We start from the raw sequence: 24,512 nt of genomic DNA on the forward strand, positions 1-24,512 counted from the left end.
TCAAGCTTCCAACTATAAAATAAGTAACTTATGGGGATATATTGTACCACGTGGTTACTATAGTTAATAATTCTGTATTGCATATTTGAAAGCTGCTAAGAAATTAGATCTTAAAAGTCTTCATCACAAGAAAAAGCATTTTTGTAACTCTTTATGGTGACAGATGTTAACTGGACTTGCTGTGGTGATCATTTTGCAATATATACAAATATTGAATCAATATGTTATAAACTTAACGTCTATATGTATAATAATGTTATATGTCAATTATACCTCAATAAAAAAGTACTATAATAAAAAGAAAATGAAGACCTTCTGAGTATCTATGAGTAAGGTTATTCACAGGCAATATCACATTTAATCCTGTGAAGTAAGTGTTGTTATCCCCTTTTGCCAAATGAAGAAATTGAGGCTTAGAGGAATTAAATAACTTGCCCAAGACTCAATATCTTTCTAAGTTGATGGGGGGGACAAGGTTCTATTTGAATGCAGGTGCACGTGATTTCAAAACTTCATTTCTTCCTAAGACAATCCCACTTACTGGCAAAATGGAACAAGATTCTTTGTTGACATGAGGCAGGCAGGACCATCTATATATCTGTAGGACTCATGGGAACTATTTCCAGAACTGAAGAAGAAGGGTCTACCTCCTTCATCCTAGACCAGACACCAGCCCTTTTTTTCCAACAGTTTGATGTGATCCCAGGGTTTTTATGGGACTGCCTTGTGTTTGAAGCACTGGACTAAATCACAAAGTACAGCTAGAGTAAGTGCCAAGAACAGAGCCCTGAGCCTCCAACATTTAAAGGCCTGGTGAGGAGGGGGTTTGCAAAACGTTCAAAATGGAGCAGCCACTGAGGTTGCAGGAAAACATAAAGACGGTTGTTAAACACTTAGAAAATAGTATTTCAAGAAAGATGGAGTAGTCAGCAGTAACGAATGTTACTGAGAGGCTGAGCAAAATGAGGCTAGAGAACTGACCACTGGTTTAGGCAAAGTCGAGGTACTTGGTGACCTACTTAAGACAGTTTCAGTAGAAGCAGATAACTGAAGCCCAACAAAAATGGGCCTAAGTTACCTCTTTTTCTGAGATAAAAAAAAAATAGAACATCTTACAGTATTCTAGATACTGCCTACCACACTGTCATTTTGAACAAAGGTTAAGAGAATGTTTTATTTATTTTTGTTTTGTAACACTTCCCTGCTGTATTTGGATACATAGTTCCAGAATTAATACCTCCATGGAAGGATCTGCCATGGCAGATTTCCAGAAGTCATATTATTATAAGTTGTACTCTTTCCTACATCCAAGACTAGGATGGTTCTTTCTGTTATATATTCCAACAGCACATTGTATTTTCCCTTCCCAGCACCTGACATTATTTTAGTTAGTGGTGTAGTTATTTTTTAAATATCTACCTCTCTGGCTTGACTGTGAGTCAAGGACTACTCACTGCCCTTTCCCTTATTCTTGTTACTGCTCGTTTCCTTATTCTAACAGTGCCTGGCACATAACAAGAACTCAACAAATCTTAGTTACTGTATATTTGTGAATGAATGTGTGACTTTTGAATCCTTTTCCCCATATGGGACAGAGAACTCAAAACCAATCTTCCATATGATTTGGAATGCTTCCCTTTGGCCACTTTTACCATTGCCAAAATAAGAAATTAACTCAAGTTAGAGTTTTTCACCAGATGAAAATTTAAAGGCAATAAAACAGAATAAAACCTGAATATTAAATAACATATTTTAAAGAATGGTGAGGAAGCTGAACTTCTCCATGGAGAGCCATGTAGTACATTTGAGAAAAATAAAATGCAGCAAGGAAATGGAGAAAGGGACCAATTCACTTCGTTGTGAGATTCCATTATCCTTTAACCTGCTCTGCAGCGAGTGAGGAAAACTGGATTACCAGATTATAACAGTCTATTTTGCCTTTGCTGACCACGTATTAGAGAATATGTATAAACACCAAGGATGGGAGGTGGCTAAATTACATATGTATTATAGAAGCTAGTATAATAGATAGTTTGCTGTATTTTTGCTTTATACTTTCCATTTGACACTGTTCTGAAGATTAGGAGCTTTAAAAGAAAACTGCTACTAAATATAAGGATCTTTTCATGGAGACTGTCTCATCATTACATTATATCTCATTTTATTAATGTCATACCATTTTACTCATACGAGTTTATTGTTGCTGATGATGTTCCAAAATGATTAATATGATAAAAAGTATTAGGAGGGTATGTTCTGCCTCTAAACACACACACACACACACACACATACACACACACACAAACCGCTTATTTTAAAAGCACGTAAATAAAGTCAAAACAATGAGGACAACAGTACCGATGTCTACTGGGAGGCTGCATATATTGATTTTTTTAAATACATCAAATGTTACCATGTAAGGGCCCTTTTAGATGGCCCAGAGTTCCTGATCTCCTCCTCTAGAATTTCACATTTGCCTTTCAACCCAAGGTCTGCATTTAAGTAAAAATCACCGAGTAAATAATGATATCTCAACTTGAATTCTATTTTTACTATATTTCTCTTTTAATTAATTATATTTCGGCATTGTTTTCTAACTTACCAGCTACTTTCAAACATATAACTTTCTGATTTTAAGGATTTAAAAGTCACTCATTCATTCACAAATATATAATAATGAAAGTTTGTTGAGTTCTGTACTAGAGAGGAAAATTTGCTTATTTTGCTTTGCATTATGCTTATCTTAGAGTAAGAAAATGGTTAATTAGTGATTGCTTTGCTACGTCTAGTTAGTGAGTAGAAGAGCCACAAATTGAAAAAAAATAGTTTTATTTACATGTATTATAAATAAAAATCACAACAATTACATTCAGTGTTTTTGGAATACCTATTATATGTGAATGCTATACCACACATGAAGAATTCATTGATGGGCAAAAGTGACATAATTCCTGCTCTGGTGGGGTTTACAGTCTGTACCACCATATTGTCTCTTCTATGATCTTAATTGCTATATTATTTTACTAATGATTCAGTAATATCACTAACATCTACTTAGTTTTTCTCTTAAAAGGGAATTACAGTAAGTCCCCTACATATGAATGAGTTCTGTTCCAAGAGTGTGTTCATTAAGTCTAACAAATTTAGCCTAGGTACCCAACTAACACAGTTGGCTCTATAGTACTGTACTGTAATAGGTTTATAATACTTTTCACACAACTAACACATAAAAAACAAACACGAAGAAATAAGGAAAATATTTTTAATCTTAGAGTACAGTACCTTGAAAAGTACAGTAGTCCAGTACAACAGCTGGCACTTCTTAGCATTATCAACTACATCACCGCTGCTTTTACGCTTGCTTCTGGACATCCTGGGCTTGAATAAAGGTACTGTACTACTGTACTCTATACAGCACTGTAAAGTACACAAAAGCACAACCAGTTGTAGAGGATGCATACATGTACGCCGGACATGTGAACTAACTTAGATGATTGGACAGGTTAATGCACATTTGCGTCTTTGAAAGTTCGCAACTTGAAGGTTCGTATGTAGGGGACTTACTCTATATTAAGAATTCTATAAATTCTGGGCAGCTGGGAAAGAGCAGCCTAAGCCATGAAAAATAATACAGACTGTTAGGCAAAAATATTCCTTAAGCAGATTTCTTACATACTATATAGCTCTTTGTGCAATTTAATTTGCAGTTGATGTTTATTTTCTTCTTCTCTGGGATACTTATCAAAAAGAAAAAAAATCTAAAGAAAAAAATTAGAAGTAGTGACAAATAAAATTTTATTTTAATATTTGCTTAATGTCAAGTATCTCTTGAAGAACTTATTAAAACATGGATTCCTGGGATTCTTCTCAGATGCCCTATTTTATTGGGTCTGAGGTGGTCAAGTTCCCCAAGTGATTCTTAGGATCAGGGAAGTTTGGGAAATATTGAACTAGAATCAAGCAAGTATAAGAAAATGTATGTTTCCTTCTTTATGTTTACTGCACTTTTCATGAATTTCAAGTAATCTGATTTACTAAATGCCCCATCTGAATCAACAAATGTGTGTTTTCAAAGTAACAGATTCAAGACCCATTGATTTTCCAGTTAACACAGTGTGAAAGAATAAATTGTGAGATGACTCGACTCCATGTATAACCTTCAATGAAACACCATATTCCAAACACCTTAAGACATTAAAAAAATACCAAGAAGCACATCATAGATTGATTTTTTTGCCTGTAATTATTTGTGAATTAAGTATACCTTTAAAGAATAAACATTTCTAAAGTGGGAACACATTAAAACAAAAATCACATAAGGCAATATCGGTTCTAATAGGGTAGCTTTATGGCTACAATATTATACAGTTTCAGGGGTCATCATTCCTATTATTGTGTATGACCACGGGAAGCAGGTAGTGCCAATAATAAATCTAACCCAGTTCTATACTTGTTGGATACCAACTTCATATCAATTTAAAGGTTTTATGAAGATTAGGTACTAGATTCCAAATATATCACAAATACAGAATATTTTTCTCCAGAAATTTAGACTTCACGTATTCTTTTTTTACTGGAGGTAGGGAAAACATTGAAATCTCAAATACAGATATTTTGACTATGCACAATTCATATATCCATCTCTCTTGTATATCTATCCATCCACCCAGCCATCCTTCCATCTACTCCTTTTTCATCCATTCCAAAATTCCATCTCCTCCTGATCTACATAAGATCATATACTACGTTAGATGTTTATCTATTTCTCTGATCTTGTAAAATGTTATTATTGTGATGTGTGTTTACTTTAAATTTACTTAACTAGTATTATGCTATACAACACCTTCTGTTTCTTTTTTTTTTTCCACTCATCAGTATGTTTTTAATTTCTTTCCATGTTACTAGGTAAACAACTAACTCATTTCTTCTAACTGCTCCATAATATTCTATGGGTAAATCCACCACATTTTATGTATCTATTCTTCTATGAAAGACATATGGATTGCCTCCAACTTCTAAGTATCACAAACAATGCTAAAGTGAATATTCTACTAAATATCTTCTTAGGGATCTTTGTGCAAATATGTCTAATATATAGATCTAATATCAGGATTGCTGGTTCCTAGTTTCCATGCTAACCAAAAGTTCATGAGAGCGCCAATGTCTCCATTTCCTCATGAAATGGAGACACTGGCATTATGTAGTTTACTAATTTTTGCTGACCTGTTAGATATAAGATTATAGCTCAGTGATGTTTTGACTATATTACTTTAATTAATAATGAGTTTAAGAAACTTCTCAAAGCTTATAAGCTTCTTGAGTAAGCATTTTTATAAACTGCCTGTTCGTTTTTTGTGCCTATTGTTTAAAATGGAATCTCTATCTTTTTTGGTTGCTATTTTGGAATTCCTTAGTCCTTTGTCAGCTTCTGACACTGCAAAGATTTTTTGCAATCTTTCGTCCTTCTCACAGTGTACATTTATAATAAATTGTCAATTTTAAGATAATTAAATAGATCAATTTTTCTATTTAAAATTTGGGCTTTGGAATTTTAAAAAGTCTTTCCTACCATGCATCAGAAAGGTATTAACCTATACTATCATTATTATTATATTAACACTTCTCTTTTTCATCCTCTTAAGTTCACATTGGATATGGTATTAGGCAAGAAACCAGCTCTTCCCACAAACCCCCAACCCCTAGCTCCATATGGTGAGACAATTTTCCTTACACTCTAAATGTCTGTTCCTTTTCCTAGTAATCTATGTGCCACAATGTTTAGTGTAAAGAAACTCTGTTGTTCTTGTATTTGTTGAATGAGATTTATTCTTATGTGAACCAATAGCTTTTTGTAGATTCTGTTAGTTTTCCTACACGTATAGTCATATGACTCATAAATTATAACAGCTCTTTTCCTTTCTAATTTATATTCTCATTTCTTCAACTATTATGTTACACAGCAGTATTAATAGGATAATTATCTCTATTTCTTAAATGAATGTACCTAAATTTCATCTGTTAATGTTAGCCATAGTTTTTTTTTTAATGTAAACTTAAATAAAAGAAAATCTGTTCCATTCTTAATTTTTCAGAGTTTCTTTTTTAATCATCAAGAGGCATCAAACTTCACCATACGCTCATTCTACATATATTGCACAAATATATGATCTTCCCCCTTTAGATAACTATTATAGTGACTTATATTGATAAATTTTTTTCCTAATGTCAAACAATCCTTGAATTCCTGGGATAAGATTGTTTGATCTGGTTGTATTTTAAATATGCCATTTGATAATTTATTTAGAACTTTTAAAACAGTGTTCATTTCCAAAATGTGTCTATAATTTTCTTTTCAAATATTGTCATAATCCAATTTTAGAATCAAGATTACACTAGTCTTACTGGCACAACTTACTCTGCACGTTGTTTATTCTTTCAGAATTTATTAAGGTTTCATTTGTGGCTTAATTTTTGACCTCACTTTGTTAGAAAAATTGAAATGCACAATGATGGAAACATAATAGTCTAATAATTTTTGAGGTTTTGGATTTTCACGTTCCTGTCTTTTTCACCAATAAATAAGACACCACTCATTTTGAACATTTTATAAGAATTTATATATTGCTTATGAAGCTGGCACTTAAGAAGAAACTTCCTACTTATAAACTTTCTTCCACATATTTTATAATAAAATTTAAAGAAAAGTTAAGCTTAAAATGTGTCTGTATTTACTTAGTTCTAGTGTAATGACAATAATCACAGGAGGTAGTGAAAAAGTACCTTCTTTTCAGAATGAACATCATTCCCTAAACTAATGCTACTGATTGCATAAGAAAGTCCATTGCAAGGGAAAAAAAATCTAAGAAAAGTCAGGGACACTTTCTAGCTAGTTACTTAAGGATTACTATTTAAATAATATCTCAAGAGTTATAGAATTGAAATTTTTCCACTTGTAAATTTCAAAGTCACATTTTATTTTAAACTTTCCTTTTATTACTGAATTATTTAGAATTGACTAGAGCAAAAACAAAAGAAAAAACAAACAAAAATAGCTATGGCAACTTTTTTGGCTAAAATAGCTGAAAAAGTACACATCTACAAATCAAGGAAAACTTTCTGAAACTTGGCATGCATACGTTCATGTAAGTTGCCAATTTAAGATATTGCGGAGGGTGTTTTCAGAAGATATCTTGGTCAAAAATTTTAAACGAATAGCAGTAACATACTGCATACATACAGATAGTTTTGCAGAGAAGTTCTATTAAGTAAGCAGTTATTCACTGATTTCTGCTACTGTATGTGAGGCACAGAGCTATGTACTACAAGTTCAATAATAAACAAAATAGTTTCTATTCTCATTAAACTCAGTGTTTCCTGTGGGAATCAGACAAGTTGAAGGACATTTTAAGATGTGAAAAAATAGGGGGTGCTTTGACCACATGGTACAATCGAGTTTGCATTATATATAGTAGAAATGGAAAAGCAGAGGAAAGGAAGGCATTCTTCTGTTCTTTAAAAACATTATGATATTCATTGCACTATTATTTGTAAAAGTGAAACACTGGAATTGATATGTAAATTGTGGTGTATTTATGTGATAGGTAGCTGTAAAAAAAAAAAAAAATCAATAAACTGTACCTAAATGTATCAGAATACATAGTTTGCAAAACGTAACACCAAGCTTTAAAATTTACAGAATCATTCCTACCAAATAACTAAACCTTTTTTAGTCTGGTACTGGAGTTAGAACATGGAACCATATCACTACACTGCTTGTTTGTACAATGTAGTATATGAGAGAGACATATTCATATACTCAAATGGTTAACAGACACGTATAATAAATGTTCATAAAGATGAACCAGAAAGCTAATATCAAGTTAATAATAGAGAGTGTCTCAGAGGTAAGAGGCAGGGAAATTTGTTTTGGGAGGGAAACAAAGGGACTCTAAAGGCACTCTAATATGCCAGGCACTAGTGTAGTTCTGAGGACACCTCAGGGAACAAACGACAGTTTCTTTAAGATAGAAAAGAAAAAAAAAAAGACCAAACATTTCAAACAGACTTGAAAATGTATTGGCTTGTCCTCTCCTGGAAGATCATCTGTATGAGAAGAAAATCCATAATCTGAAGGTTGCTTTAGGAGCAACAGCAGGGGAACTAGTTGGACAATCCTAACGGTGATTACTACGAAGCTGGAACACATTCATTTTATTAAGTTCCACGTAAGGAGATCCTCTGTTTGGGGGTGAGTGGGAAAGACTTTTTAATACTCCAAATTTTAAATAGAAAAGTTGGTCAATTTGATTATATTAAAAATGAGAATTTCTTATATATGTACGCTGTGACAAAGATAAAGATGAAGGATTGTGAACATCTTTGCAATGTCAAAAGCTGATAAAGAGCTAAGTAACTTTAGAATAGCAACCAGAAAAAGAGATTCTATTTTAAAAAATAAGCACAAGCTATGAATAGGTAATTTATAAAAATGGTTACTCAAAAAGCTAATAAGCTTATGAGAGATTCTTAAACTCATTATTAATTAAAAATATAATTAGAACACTGGGCTAGTTTATAGATTGATCCTCATGTGTCTTTATGCAAGAGATCAATCACCTATGTCCACACTGCCACACCTGAGTTCTTAGTTTTGCTAAACTGAAGGACAAACATGGGCATGGTGATTCACTCAAGGTAAAAGCTGCTCCATGAGTGTGCAACCAGCCTTTTTTAGCTATTTCTTCTAACTGCAACAATTTCAACTTATCTCTCAAGTTTGTTTTTCATTTTTATTCTGAGCACTATTTTTATATGGTTCTTCAAAACCCCTCTGGAGAAAGAAAGAGAGCTTCTACACTTAAATAATCAGAATTATACTGTGCCTAACAACCCTGAAACTCTTGTTTCTTGGTTTCAGGCATTACATTATCTAGAGAGAACTCAGATGAAAACAGAAGTGGCATGAATACTAAAAGTATGTCTTGATGAAGCAACTGAGAGTTGAAGAGGCTGACTACCTCATCCAAGGCGACCAAACTAAGAAGCAGTAGAGCCAGGATCTAAACTCAGGGGTTCAAACATCATGTTCTTGACCACAGACTTTGAAGTGGAGTCAGTGAAGTAGAATATAAATAAGTTACAGAGTGCTGTTTTTATAAAATTTCTTTCTTACTAATTATTTAATCAACTGTACTCTGTGTAAAGCATAACGTTGAACACTGGGGCTACAAAGATGAAACTCACAGCCTAGTAGGGAAGACAAGCCAGACAAATATTACATTATATTCCTAATAAATGCATCACGGTAAGTGTGCTAGTGGTGACATGTCAGGGTATCATGAGAGCAGACAGCAGCAACTCCGGCTTTCTGAAGAAAAGGTCAGTGAGCTCGAGTTAGCCACGAAGGGGTTTGGGGAGGTGAAGCAAATCCAGGTAGATAAAAACAATGCGGATGGAGGCATCACGGAGTTTAGTGTCCTGAATCACAGAAAGCAAGGGGAAAATTACATTGAAATAAGGAAAGCTAGTCAGAGCTCACATCTTAGAGGACCTCTCAATAACTGCAAAGTTTAGACTTAATCCCATGAGTGAAAGGGGGTTACAGATAGGACAGTCATATATGTTTTAAGTAGATAGTTTGGGAGGCAGGTTGGAAATGGATTTGAAGGTCTATTAGTCAAAATAAGCCAAGTTTGTTGTGGTAACAGATAAATCTCCTAACCTCAATAAGTTACTGCAGTAATGGGTTATTGCTGAAGCTGGCTGGATAGCCGTCCTCCACCTGGTATCCATACCATGTGGAATGTGTGTCCTTCCAGGTTACTACGCAGAAGAGAGAGAGCTGGAGGAAACTTCAGGATGTTTTTAAGGGTTGGGACTAGACGTAGCTTTCATCAGTTCCTCCCATATCTTGTCCAGGACCCTGCAACACTACCCCATACAACTACAAGAGGCTTTAGGCAAGGACTCAGAGTCTCCTATGATAGAGCACTTCTTTCAGTCTTGTTTATAAAGGGCCAAATAACCTGTAATTTATTATCGTATCGTTTGAGAAAAGTAACTGTTTATTCATTCATTCAATTTATTCGACAAACACACTTCTGAGCACCTACTATGATCTAGGCACTGTTGCAGGTACCAGGGATACAGCATTGTTCATGTTACTTTCCTCTCCACTCACGATGGTATGTGAAAGGACAGAGTAACAGAGTAAGTGGGGTGGAGGGTGCAATATGGGCAGATCCTGGGTCTTACTGCCATTGAAAGGACTTTGAACATGACTAAAATGAAGGGACTTTAGAATATTATGTGGAAAGGAGTGACATAATCTGACTTACTTTTTAAAAGGATCATTCTTGCTGCTCTGTTAAACATAGGCAGAGGTTGTAGGGTAGAAGCACTGAGCTCTGTTAGTGAGTAAGTTACGTAGTAATCCAAGTGAGCAACAATGGTGACTCAGATCAGGTGGGAGCATGAAGGTGGTGAAAAGTGGTTAGATTCTGGATGTATTGTGAAGATAAGGTGTTTGATTTTGAAAATAAAGTCATCAGAATTTGAGGACAATTCAGATGTATAGTGTGAAGGAAAAAGGTCTTAAAACTTGAGCTCCTCGGAGAATGGGGTTACAGTCAACTGAGGGGAGATAAGTCTTAATTATTAAAATTTTTCCAAGATGGTTCCAGAAGGGCTCTAGGGAGTATTAGTTTCCTAAATTATTCACGCCCAATGGGTGCTTTCTTTAGAATTTCAAAGGATAACAATGTTTAAGGAAAAGTCTTTTTCTTAAAGCTTAGCTCCAAACAATCTCCACATGGACAAGATTTCATATAAAATCTATAAATCTGCCCACATAAAACGAATACCAGTTAGTTAGAAAATCATGCAAACATTGTTTTGAAGCCAAATAAGCAAATATTAAGCTATATTAGATTCATTTTGACGTGACAATTTATTTGCTTTTTATTAGGGGTATGTTTGCTTTATGGGAACTGCACATATTTCTACGTATCTTATATAAATAAAGCTGTTATTTTACTATTATTAGTATTAATATATTAGAAAGACACTAAATAAGGTATGACACTTGACCTTGATGATTTGATTCATCCACTGAGTGTGAATTAGTGGGAGAGGAGGTCATAGTTAAGTTGGATCTTTTGAAGGCAGAGGATGGCGGAAGGACATTTTAGTCAGATAGAACAGGATAAACACATGAATGTAAAAGAAGATGGCGAGTTAATAGAAAATAATAGAATTTAGGGCTCATGAGAGGGACCAGTTTGAGTTTGGAATTGCAAGGAGTAGGAAATTAAAGGTGGTAAAGCCTGGTAAGATTGATTATAAAGTTATGTATGGGTAACTTATATGGTATAATAAAAAGCTTAATTTTTATATTTTGGGTAGAATAAAGATGATGTTGAAAATGTAGAGGAAGAATTGAAAGAGCTTTGTGGGAGGAAGATAGAGAGCAGAGAATAGACAAAGGGAAGACATAAGAAGGCCACCCAAGGGGAGATTAGAAGTCAGAGAAAATTTAATCCCTAGAAATCCCAGAGAACCAAGTTTCCAAACAAGAGCACACATAGTGGGAATGTTAAGCTAAAGTTAAGAACAGTTATGTGGTTTTATGTTGTTTTGCTTATACAATGACAGGCTCCAGCTTTAATGTTTTCTCCTATTAGGCTAAGGAGTCAGTGACCCCAGAAAGGATGAATACTGTAAGAAACCCAGCCTGAAACCTAGCTTGAAAGAGTCCTATGCGCCTTCATCCAACATCGGCTTTCTAGAATCTGCCCCACTCAACTAAACAGGAAGTTCCACGGGTAACTGCACGGTTTTCAATATCTATTTGAGCAACTGCATTCTTCAGAGAAGTGGATAGACAATAGATACATGTTAAAGAGCCATCCCCAAACAATAGTTCTATAGAACTAACAGCGATATATACAAATCATAGTGTGCATTAAAAAACTTCAATGCAACGAAAAGACACATCACATATAAAGAGAAGTAATATATGAAATTACATAACCAACAAAGATTAGTATCCAAAATATATTTTAGAATTTTCTACAGATTAATAAGCAAAAGACAGGCAAGCCAAGAGACAAATCAGCAAGGAATTAATAGGCGATATACAGAAAATAAAACTGAAGTGTTCATTGACCATATGTGAAAAGATGTTCAAACTCACCAATATTAAAACAGTGTTCATTTCTGAAGGAAGAGGAAGGGAGGAGAATGGAATTTGAAAGAGCTACAAAGTGAAATGCCAATTTATGTCTAACATTTAATGGTTTTAAACAATAAAGAGCAGAGCAAATATTGCTAAATGTTAACAGTTGGTCATCTACCTGGTAAGTATATGCATGTTTGATTTACTTTCTGTATTTTCTTTCTAGAAATATTTCTTAATAATAAATTTACATATGTGACAATGTTACCATCCTGTTCTATAAATATGTCCCCATCTATCAGTTTTATGAGAAAAAATGAAAAGAGAAGCAGATGAATTAGGGGAAGGACATAGAAGTAGGAGTTGAAATCCTAAGTTCTAGTCCCAAATCTGCCACTTGCCCACTGTGTGACCTTGAGAAAATCACTTAATTCTTTTGAAACTAACTCCTCACCTGAAAAACTTGAACAACAATATCCACCTTTAATATATGAAGTTATTTTAAGGAGTGAATTATTTCACTCTCACATATAAGAAAGTGATGTTCAAATGTGAAGAAAAGATATGGAAATTCTTAAAACCTGCAGTTAACGTGAAGTTGAATGAACATACTTTCCCACTTACTGTCATTCTAAACTTACGGAAGCACACATTAGAACAGAAAGTAGACACACATCTTTTCTTACCGGGTCTATTAGCTGGGAATACAGTTCATGGCAATTGTCAAAAATATACTTGTACGTAGAATCCAGGCAAGCCCTGACACAGTCTTTCACGACCACGCTGGCCTTTGGGGGGCTTTGCAGCTCCAGAACCTGGTAGACAAAATATTTTCTTAAATTCAAAAATAAAACATTGTATAAACAGTATAAACAAATCAAACAATATTCAATAAACACTTAGTTGAACTTTCTGTATTCAGGAGAAATGTGGTCTTAGAAATGCTTTAAATGTGTAAACACCCACCTTAACGTCCTAATATAACAACTCAGAGAAAACGAGCATAGTTGTAAATATTCAAATAGAAATACTTACAGTGACCAATCACAATATCATTCATTCATTCCATTCAACCACTCAACAAATATTTATCATCACCTACTATATATCGGACAACGGTGATACTGCAGTGAGCAAAAGAAACAAAAATCCCTTTCCTCGTGAAGCTAAATTTTAGTAGATAATAAACAAACGAAATCAGTAAAATATATTACATGATGTTGCATGCTGAAAAAAAAAATAAACCGAAGAAGAGGGATAGAAAGTGTTTCAGTGGAATAGAATTTAATACAAAGGACTTCAATAGTAGATCAATTCAGAGAAGTAACAGGATGGGACCAGTGGAAAAATTGCAGATAGACTACTCCAAGAACCTTAGCTTTGAGCAAGGTGGGAAGAAAGTAGACTATGTGAGCAGAAGAGGAAAGTGACGTATGTTTTTAAAAGGCTCCCTTACGCTGCCCTAAGGCCGGCTATGGACAAAGCAGAAAGACCAGTGATGAGAATAGCTCAATAATTCAGTCATGAGAAGACAGTGCTTGAACTATGGTAGAGAAAGGAGTTGTTAGAAGAAATTCCATTCTGGTTAATTTTGGAGGGAACAGGTAACAGGATTTCCTGACAGACTGGGTGACCAGTGTGAGAGAAAGACACCCCAAGTATATGATCAGGTGATCCAAGACGGCTGTCCTCTTGCTCCCTGTACATCTCCTGCTCCACGAGTGCCTACTTCAGCCACACTCTACCACCTGACAGACCTTCCTACATACTTGCCCCAGGCCCCAGTTAATGATTGGTCTAACTTTAGCCCCGATGGAAACCTATCAAAGGGGTGGTGAGGGACATGCCCCTCTGCTGGTTTCCCTGGTAACTGAGGGGCCAACCTGACATCAATTCCCCTATAACTGGTAACCTCCCCTTCCTCCCAGGAGTGAAGACTGCCTTCATGGCCGGCCAAGAGCCTGGAGCACACAGCGAGGTCTCACTCCAGGACCTTGCTTCAGACACATAAGATCCCCCATCCATTAAACCATTGATGTCTCTGTTGCGGATTCCGGATTCTTTCTTTGGTCTTGAAGATGGGCAAGTACAGGCCTTGTCGGCCTATGGGGGGTGGCCTAACACCAAGGTTTTAGCCTTAAATAACTGGTACACTGGAAGTGGTCTCAACCTAGATGAGCAAGACTATGCTTAGAAGATCAGGAGCTCAGTTTATGACAGGTTAAGATTGAGAAGCCTGTTACGCATACAAGTAGATTTCAAAACAGACATTTGGGTAAATGAGTCTGGAGTAGTAGAGATGCCTGAGCTAGTGATATAAATTTGAGAATTATTAGCTTAGAGAAGACTTTAAAGAAATGAGACTAGATGAGTATGGACAGAGAAGAGAAGGGGTCCAAAAAAGAAATGCTGGGTAATTCTAGCCCTATGACATTAGACAAATGAGAAAGAACAAAGCAATGGAGAAGAGATAAAAGGCAGCCAATGAGATAGGAGAAAAAAGAAGCAAGAGGGGTGTCCTGGAATCTAGGGAAGAAAGGCTTTCCTGGAGGAGGGATTGATAAAATATATTACATGATACTGAACATTGTAGGATGAAGACTGATGACTGACCACTAGATTCAGCAAAGTGATAGTCACTGGTGACTTGACAAGATCATTTTTGGTGAAGTGATGGATTAAAAGTCTAATTGGAGTAGGTTCCAAAAATAAGGGTGGATTTGAAGATTTAATATTTAAAAATTTTTAGTTCTCTAAAGACTGATCTATAGATTTAATGCAATCCCAACCAAAATCCCAATAAGAACTAATATAATCTATTAAACAATTCTGAAAAGTAACAAAAAAGGTGGAGGACTAAAACTATCTAATTTTAAGATTTGCTATAAGGCTTCAGTAATCAAGACAGCATAGTAATGGTAAAAGTATAGACATCTGGACAGCATAGAAAGTCCAGAAATAGACCCAAACAAACATGATCAATTGATTTTTTATAACGATGCGAATGAAATTCAATGAATAAGGGATGATCGCTTCAATAAATGGTGTGAAAACTACTGAACATCTATATACAAAAAAATGATCCTGACCCATACCTCACAACTTATTAAAAAAAAAAAAACTCTCAAAATGGAACCCAGCATTAAACATAAAAGGTAAAATAAAACTTTTAGAAGAAACACAGAAAAATCTTTGCGACCCTAGTTTCGTCAGTAGCACTACCTGTAAATAGAAAGACTGATAAAGTAGACTTTATCAAAATTAAAAACTTTTGCTAGGCAAAAGATAATTTTAGAGAATGAAAAGACAAAACACAGACAGGGAGAAAACATCAGCAAATAAAGTACCTGACAAAAGACTTGTATCCAGAGTAAATAAAGAACTCAATACTCAACAATAAGAATGAAGAGTGGGCAAAACATTTCAACAGACTGTTCACAAAAGAAACTCAGCAAATCAGCTCAAGAAAGCATGATCAACATTGTTAATTAATATAGAAATAAAATTAAGACCATAATAAGAGATAACTTCATTCCTATTAGTGAAACTGAGCAGGACCCTGTGGGGCTCCAGGTCACAGAAGTCTTTGTTGCCCCAATTTCTTGTTTGTAGGGAATACACTCCAGCCTCCATGACCCTCCCTGAGTTCCAAAGGGCAGATTAGAACAGTTGCTAATCAGGGAAGGGAGGGGATGCCAAGACAAGGGAGGAGCAGTCAAGAAACAATAGTGCAGCCTTGGGGCCAGGTCATGGTTCTGCCTCAGGGATACACACAACAATATCTTTAAATTCTTTATAGAACTAAAACCCCCAACAAATGGAAGATGCCAGCATTCTTCATTCCAGATTAAAGGAACCAGAGAAGCTCTTCAAGAAGGCTACCAGGTTAAAGGAACCACAGAAACTCATCAGACTACCTGAGGCCAGATTAAAGGAGTGCAGGCCCTGCACACACCCTAATCTTACCCGCAACCTCACCCTTGAGCTGTTGCTATAAAACTCCTTGCCAAATCCTCCCAGGTAGGGACACACAGTTTTCGAGGGCAGGATCCCACTCTGTCCCCGCTTTGCCTGGAAAAGCAATAAAGCTATGCTTTTCTACTTCACCCAAAACTCTGTCTCTGAGATTCGATTTGACACTGGTGCACAGAGGCCGGCTGAGTTTTTGGCATCATTAGAAGGGCTAAAAAAATAAAATAAAATCATGGAAAATGCCAAGAGCTTTACCAGAAGATGTAGAACAACTGAAATTGGCATTTCTTGTAAAGTTTTACATACATTTACCAAATGACCAAGGAATCTCTCTCCTTGTTATTTATCCAACGAAAGTGAAAATTTATGTTTACACAAAAATATATATATCAATATTTTTAACAGTTTTATTTGGTATTACCCCAAACTGGAAATAACCCAAATGCCTGTAGATCATATATAACAAAGGATTACTACTCAGCAATAAAAAGGAATGAACTGTAGATATATTCAGGAAGAAGGCTGAATAGCCAATATGTTACACTACATAGATTATTATTTCATTTACACGATGTTCTGGAAAAGGTAAAACCATAGGGGGACAATAACAGATCAGGAGGTGAGAGAGAGGTTGACTATAAAGGACTAGCACAAGGGAATACTGGAGACTAATAGGACTGTTCTATTCTATATCTTTATTGTAGTGGTGGTTAATACAACCACACATGTCAAAACTAATAGATCACTATGACAAACAGTGAATTTTAGTGTCTATAATGAGGAGAAAAAGAAAAAAGAAGGAGAAAACTTGTTCAGAAGACAATTCAAGAAGATAAATTGGAAAGAAAAAGTAAAAAGGACTATTTTGAAGGGTTTTGGTATTAAAGGAAAAGAAGGATAAGGGTAGTAGCTGTAGAAGAAAATGGAGTCAAGCAATATTTTTAGGACTGGAAATAATAGCATGTTTGGTGATGGGGAATATCCAGTAGAGTGTGGAAGACTGATAATTCAGGTGAGTGAGGAAGATTGCTGGACCACTGTTTTAGTAACTCAGGAGGAGAAGAAATTAATTACATCAGTGGAAGATACAGCTTTTTTTTTTTTTTTTAGGAGAACAAACAGCTAAGCAATCATAATAAAAAAAAAGAAGGAACAGAATATGGACACAGATGCAGCTAAGTAAGTAGATGGGTGGGTGGCGGGAGCTTGTGGTCAGACCTTGAGGAAGCTCTCCAGTAGTTGCTCCTGCTTTTCCAGTGAAATCACAACCAAGGTCATCAGCTGGTAGTGAGGGTGGGGGAGGAGGACTTGCAAGTTTGAAATGATTTTGTTTCCTATACACTGCAAGGCTGGTGACTGAGGAAAGGCAGGTATTGAGCACTGTGCTGGCACTCCCCTCCCTCACTCCCATTTTCCTACCCACCTCAATGGCAATGGCAGGCATCCCTTGTCAATGAGAGCCTGGATCAGTTCTATCACCCTCTATGCACTGTTCCAGCAGCTACTGCCAGCAGATCAGAATTGATGTAAATTCTATTTATGCCAGTCACCTAATTTTACCATGACTTCAAACCAAATGAATTTTGAATGAACTTTAAAGGACGGATGGTTTATACAGTATGGTTTTGTTTTCTTTCTCTCTTATAAAATACCAATGTTATTGCTTTAGTGAAGATAATCATGGCAATTGAAAAGAAGAAAAATAATTATTTCTAATTTTTTCTGTACAGGAATTTCCTGAATAAAAATTCATAAACTCTGGGCTTCCCTGGTGGCTCAGTGGTTGAGAGTCCGCCTGCTGATGCAGGGGACGCGGGTTCATGCCCCGGTCCAGGAGGATCCCACATGCTGCGGAGCGGCTGGGCCCGTGAGCCATGGCCGCTGAGCCTGCGCGTCTGGTGCCTGTGCTCCGCAGCGGGAGAGGCCATAGCAGTGAGAGGCCCGCGTACCGCAATAATAAAAAAAAAAAAAAAAAATCATAAACTCTCTTTCAAAGGGCAAAAATGTTTAGCCCATAGCCTGACAAGTAGTTTTAAGAAAGGCTTTACATGAATTGTCTGGCTGGCCAAATTATAATTGCAGACAACTTGCCATTAAAGCAGAGAAGATATACCTAAAAAGAAATATTTGCATAGGTTGGTAGATAACAGTTAATTATACCAATGGATTAAGCAATCACACATATTCCTATATAGACATTCTCAGTGCAGGAAATGGGAGTTGCTACAATTAGGGTAAACTTAAAAGAGGCTACTCTCTTGCAATGAAAAAATCGGCAAGACATCTCAGTTAAAATTGAAATGCAAAGTGAACTCCATTTCCATTTAATGTTCTTAGGGATTTTTTTTTTTTTCCAGTAAGTGTCACGTCCACTCACTAGAGAGCTCTGTTTAAGATGAATTTAACTTAAAACTAAATTTGAGCCAAATGTATCAGAATATCTTAAGCGTCTAGGATAATCTCTTTTTCAACACACATTATGTTGGAAGATTCATTTAGCTCAGGCAAAGGCACTACATCTTAATCAATGGGGATGAACAGTATTGATCAAGAGAAGGGTAGCGCTTCCCTGGTGGTGCAGTGTTTGAGAGTCTGCCTGCTGATGCAGGCGACACGGGTTCGTGCCCTGGTCTGGGAAGATCCCACATGCCGCGGAGCGGCTGGGCCCGTGAGCCATGGCCACTGGGCCTCCACGTCTGGAGCCTGTGCTCTGCAACGGAAGAGGCCCGCGTACCGGGAAAAAAAAAAAAAAAGAGAAGGGCAAAACCAGACTCTACCAGGGAATAAATGTATGTCACACGAAGACAGTGACAAAAATAAAAAATGTACCTTCATCCTAAAAAAGGTGATACTTGTTAGCAGGTCAACAGTTGATTTCAGGTCTTGCAATCTTTCAGCATTGCCGGCGGGAAAGTTTTCCTGTTTAATTAGGAAATAGAAAATGGGTAAATTATCAGCATTAAGCCTCCAGTGGCAAATAAGCTACAACTAACTTTCTGTGAAAGAAAATGGTAAGTAAACTGTGTAAAATTTAAAAAGTATCACCACAGTATTCTCACAATATTTTTACTGTAAAATATCACAGAAAATAAACGAGTTGGAAGTATTCTTGTCTTAGACTTGGAAAGCCATATTCTTCTATTTATTCCCACAACATAAAAAAATGTAAAAAATTATATCATTAATGCAGTGTTATGAGGTTATTCATCCTTGTTTCACAAAATAGGTTTCCTGCTGAAAGAGGGAGGGTGAGCATATATTTGAAAATATTTTTTATAATTTTCTCAAGATGGGTTATTTTTTCCAAAATCCTTTTGGGAAATTTTACATGTCCTATATTTACATTTAGTCACAAAGAAGCTAAAAGTAAAAAAAAAGAAAAGAAGACTGCACTGCATAGTCTCTCCCTGAAGTGCTGCAGATTTAAACAAAAAGTTTTTGTTAGTGAAGTTTGGTGAGAAATGTGAGATAAAAATGCAGATGTTCACAGTTTTGAAGGAAAGGAAAGGAAAGGAATTAGGAAAATATTAAGGAAACAATTTCAGCATTGAGAAATTTCTCATTTTAACGTGCTTTCAGATAGGCTTTTTAAAGAGCCATTAGGAAAACCACAGGTAACTTTTAGGTATTCATGAACTCAAGCAGAGTTGGAGTGTCAAAGTGATGATGAATGAGGCGGCCTCAAGGTCCTTCTTGCCCCCAAATATCATTTTCATTGCCTGTCACAGCAGTTCCTTTCTCATAGTGTTGGCCCCAGTTCCGACATGAAAGGTAAAATTTGGTATTATAATATCCGGAAATGCGCAGTTAAGCGATCCATCAATAAGAGACTAAAAATTGAATGCAAGAAAGATACATATGTACAGATACGGAAAGATATTTATTATAGAATAAATTGTTAAAGAATGCAATAAGTATTACTATAGATTTTTTGGTAAATAAAATTTGTAACTAAATTTTTTGGTAACTGTATTTTCTAAATAAAATTATATCTGTGTGTTTACAAACACAGACACACACATGAATATATTTGTGTATGTGTGAATTTCACCTGCAGGTGAAGTATAGAATTGTTGACAATGAACTCTGTACAGCTTCAAAAAATGCACATTGTATTGATCTAGGAGTGAATTAAGTGGTGAATCCCAGAAGGAATATCAAAAGCTGAGGAAATATCAGCTGGATATCTTAGTAAGAAGGGGTGAGCTTTTAAGATGAGGACTGGGTCACATGTCTACTTCATGAATTAGCTGAGGGCCACTCAATCTAATGGTTATTAAAAGAATTATAAAATTAAACCTGTACATGTGTGCGTACACACCCACACCCCCCCCCCCCACACACAGAGTACTTCAGGCTGATGTGGAGCAAGGTACCTAAACAAGAGATGTCTACTTGATTACTTAGGGGACCCGTCTAGTGTGACAGGACCCAAGGTGCCAAGATCATTACCTTTACTTTTCCTTTACATAGTGCATAGTTTTTTTTTTTTTACAATGTGACAAGCAATCATCTGAGCCAAACACCATATTTTACCTTTAGGCAAATAATTTTGTACATACCCTATACTTTGACAGGTCAATCCTTAAAGAGTTATGCAACTGGTCCAGTAGTTTTATGAATTTTTCCCTCTGTGCAAAGCAAACACAAAATAGGAGAATGGAAATCAATGATAATTCTAAATGTAGTCCTCACAACAAAATCTCTCTGAGTTAATGTCCCCATTTGATAGAAAGGAAGGTTCAAAGATGTCAGTGATTTCTCCAAGATCATAGAGCTGGTATGTGACATAGCAGTGATTCAAACTCAGGTCTCTGACACCAAATCCACACTCTTTCCTGTAAGTCACACTGCCTCTCTGTGATGAATGAGACAGTATCCAAAGAGCTGAGTCATGAAGAAAGAGACCAGACAACTGAATTGCCACTGTACTCCTTCACAGCAGTATGAGTCAACAAGAGAATATAACCCACCCCCTTCCCACCTCCACACACCACACCACCTCCCCAAAATTAAACTATAGTTTTTTTAAACTTCTCCCACCTATGGAAGGGGGACTAGCCGCTCTTTGTGTCAAAAACAATTTCAAAAAGTATTTTCCTTTTGGTAACGGACTTCATAATTTGAAAGGATCGACTGCCTTTAAAGTATGTTTATGATTTAGTGCTAAAAAAGTATAAAATATCAGGTCAACAAAAATTACCGGATGCCTCCCTCTGATGCTGTATCAGGGTTGGACTGACTTCTTCATAGAAGGATTTGAAGATGATAAAGGATAAGAATTAAAACGTTTTGCTAATAAGCATAAGGATATAGTTGAGTGGATTAAATAAATTAGATAAGGTAAAACACCATCAAAGTCACACGTGAAAACTTTACAATAGACAAAGCACCATTCTGAGTCTCCGATTCCTAAATAAAAATGAAAAAAAAATAGGGGGATGGTAGTAAATGACTAAAGGCTCCTCCCTAGACTAATATTATGTAAACACCAAATTACACTTTGGAATATATTAACAAAAGTAGAAATTTTTCCTAGTAGTTTCACGAACAAGTTGGATTTATGGGGTATATAACTCTTATCCCTTTAAGTCACTGATCTTGATGAAGTGAGTTGAATATTAACGGGAGTTGATAAATAGTTCCTAAGTTGAAACTCCAATTTTCTGAATAAACTGCCTTTTATCAGGTTTATATATCAGTGAACAAAGTCTGAGTATTGACTCTGTGTTAATAACCCTTGTGGAGGCAATGAAGGAGCCTAAGAAATGACCCTTGCCTTCCAGAAGCTTGCTATCTTGTTAGGCAAGTAAGACTCTCCAGTAAAGCTGCCGGAAAATACGATGAATGTCTTAAGAGTTTTCTTTCTTACTCTCTATCATACCTTCCTAGGGTAGGAGGTGACCTATGTTGCCCTTGATTAACCCCCATCCTCCATCAATGTGGGTCAGTGGATCTCAATCAAAATAGAAAAATAAAAGAGCTGCTACAACCATCGGTTTAGGCCATAGTAGTTAATCATTCAACGACTGTAAAAATCAATGTGTTTGTGTCAGTCTCTGGGTGCTTTATATGACCTCTGTGATCGGTATGAATCATTAAGACAGCTGACATGACCCTAGTCAACCACGCTATGACCCAAATCACTGGCCTTGTGTACAGTGCGACCAACTGTTCCGGTTGTCTGCCCGATATCCCTTCTTCTCTTCCTAACAGAACCTCAAGAGTCAAATATGTCCTTTATGAAACACCTACCCTCCAAGGCCTCTTTTACTCTAGCAACGGCCATGTAGCATGATTTTGGCCAATGAGATGTATACAGTTTATTAAAGGGGATGGAACCAGCCAGCATATTACCGATGAATTATTATTTAGAAAGAATCTAAAAGAATGCTCTGCAGAGTTGTTGTATTAGTATTTGCTATATAATTCTTTGTTAGGCCTTTTTTCCATTTGCCCTTTGTGTCTTTCTCCTTTTTCTCACCTTAAACTCAGATGAGATACTAGAAGGTCAAATAGTCATCCCGTGGCTATAAGACAAAAAGCTAAACAAACGGTAAGAATGATGAGGCAGGAAGCTAGGAGCCTCCACACCTCATCCTAACCCTGTTTGCCTACCCTTTCAAAACATTACAATCCTGAGCAGCTGTACTAGCCCTGAATTCCTTATTACCTTTGGACTTAGGTTACATGGGAAAGAATACTGAGTCAGGTTTGTTGAATTTATTTCATGCAGCTGAACAGAATTCTGACTGATACAGATCACACATTTAGTCTTCCACCCTAGGTCTTCAGTGCCCAGCTGGAAAATTTACATTCCAGAAAAATAGAAAACTGTGGAGAAAACTGCCAGGCATGTTGTCGCTAAATCCCGAACAATATCAGATGATGTGAAATTAAAAGTGTGCTCCTGATAGAATTTTCACAGACATTTTTTAAACAGAAGGACAGCCTGAAATTTTATTTCATTTGCCATATTTCTGTTTAACTTGAGTGAGATTACCTTTGTGAGAGCACAGGAGGCCTATCACCTACATGGTGTGATTTGAGGAATAAGAAAAGACTGCGATTAAAAAATGTTTCTCGGGCTTCCCTGGTGGCGCAGTGGTTGAGAGTATGCCTGCCGATGCAGGGGACACGGGTTCGTGCCCTGGTCCGGGAAGATCCCACATGCCGCGGAGCGGCTGGGTCCGTGAACCATTGCCGCTGAGCCTGCGTGTCCAGAGCCTATACTCCACAACGGGAGAGGCCACAACAGTGAGAGGCCCGCGTACCGAAAAAAAAAAAAAAAAAAAAAAATGTTTCTCGAGGGACATGCCACAATATCTGAAACTGTCACATTATTTAGTTCTTTGCATTTGGTAAGGACTACATATGTCTGCTATTAGGGGCTAAATCTATAATATTAACATTAAGCATTATCTGTTATCAAGTATTTAGGTTTAATTAGTTGACAAGAATAACTCTAGACCAGGGGTCAGCAAACTGTATGTAAAGAGCCAGATCGTAAATATTTCCAGCTCTGTGGTCTCTGTCACAACTATTAAACTCTGCCATTGTAGCACAAGAGCTTCTATAACCAATATATAAACAAACGAGCACGGTTGTTTTCCAATAAAATTTTGCTTATGGATACTGAAGCGTGAATTTCATATAATTTTCACGTATCACAAATGACAATCTTTTGATTTTTAAAAACCATTTAAAAATGTAAAAGCCATTCTTAGCTCATGAGCTGTACAAAACCAGTTGGTGGGCCAGTTTTGACCCATGAGAAGAGGGGAGGTTTTGAGTAGGGGGAGGCAGTTACTACCCCACAAGGACACTCTTAGCCAGTTTCCCTAGGACACTGGGAATCGTGGAAGGAAAAGCTCTTATAAAGAAGGTGTGTAAAAGCCTCTGCATCATCTGCAGCTTCTCTCTCCCATTCCTTTGCTTCTCAGTGTCTCACTCCAGCAGCAGCAGTAGATTTAACCTGAAGGTAACGATGCTTAAGCTCTCAGGGTCCTCGCTTGATTCAGCTTCCCTGGGAGGAGCCTGAGCTGCATGTGCAACCTGCTCTTAGGTTTTCATAAATTTACAAGAATAGGATAAAATTATTCTGACCTGAACCAGCAAATTATAAAAAGTTTTTTCCAGATCATATCGAAAGCAGTCATTCTTTAAGCAGAACAGAAACATTTCAAGTAGAATTAATGTGTAAGCTATTTTGATAAGTTTTTTATAATTTAATTAATGCTAATCTTATGAACATACTGGAAATACATTTGCATTTCTTGTTGATTTGAGATTAATACTGATACCAATAGAGATACCATAAAATTATAAAACGCCACTGAAACAATGCTATCAATGACACACTAAT

General features: G+C 36.3%; 1 protein-coding gene across 1 annotated transcript in view; it reads right to left on the reverse strand.

The window, feature by feature from the left end:
• UNC13C (unc-13 homolog C) overlaps window positions 1-24,512 on the reverse strand; it is a 385,689-nt gene that overhangs the window by 253,411 nt on the left and 107,766 nt on the right. Inside the window, exons 10-12 of the mRNA XM_089906237.1 lie at window positions 20,710-20,778; window positions 18,977-19,066; window positions 12,862-12,990 (exon numbers count right to left, since the gene is read on the reverse strand). Coding sequence (XP_089762363.1) covers window positions 12,862-12,990; window positions 18,977-19,066; window positions 20,710-20,778 — 288 coding nt within the window. The remainder of the gene's footprint in view (window positions 1-12,861; window positions 12,991-18,976; window positions 19,067-20,709; window positions 20,779-24,512) is intronic.

This window comes from Delphinapterus leucas, chromosome 2, assembly GCF_059928025.1.
Source record: "Delphinapterus leucas isolate spDelLeu-1000000601 "Yukka" chromosome 2, BTC_Dleu_Yukka2, whole genome shotgun sequence".
Taxonomy (NCBI): Eukaryota; Metazoa; Chordata; class Mammalia; order Artiodactyla; family Monodontidae; genus Delphinapterus; species Delphinapterus leucas.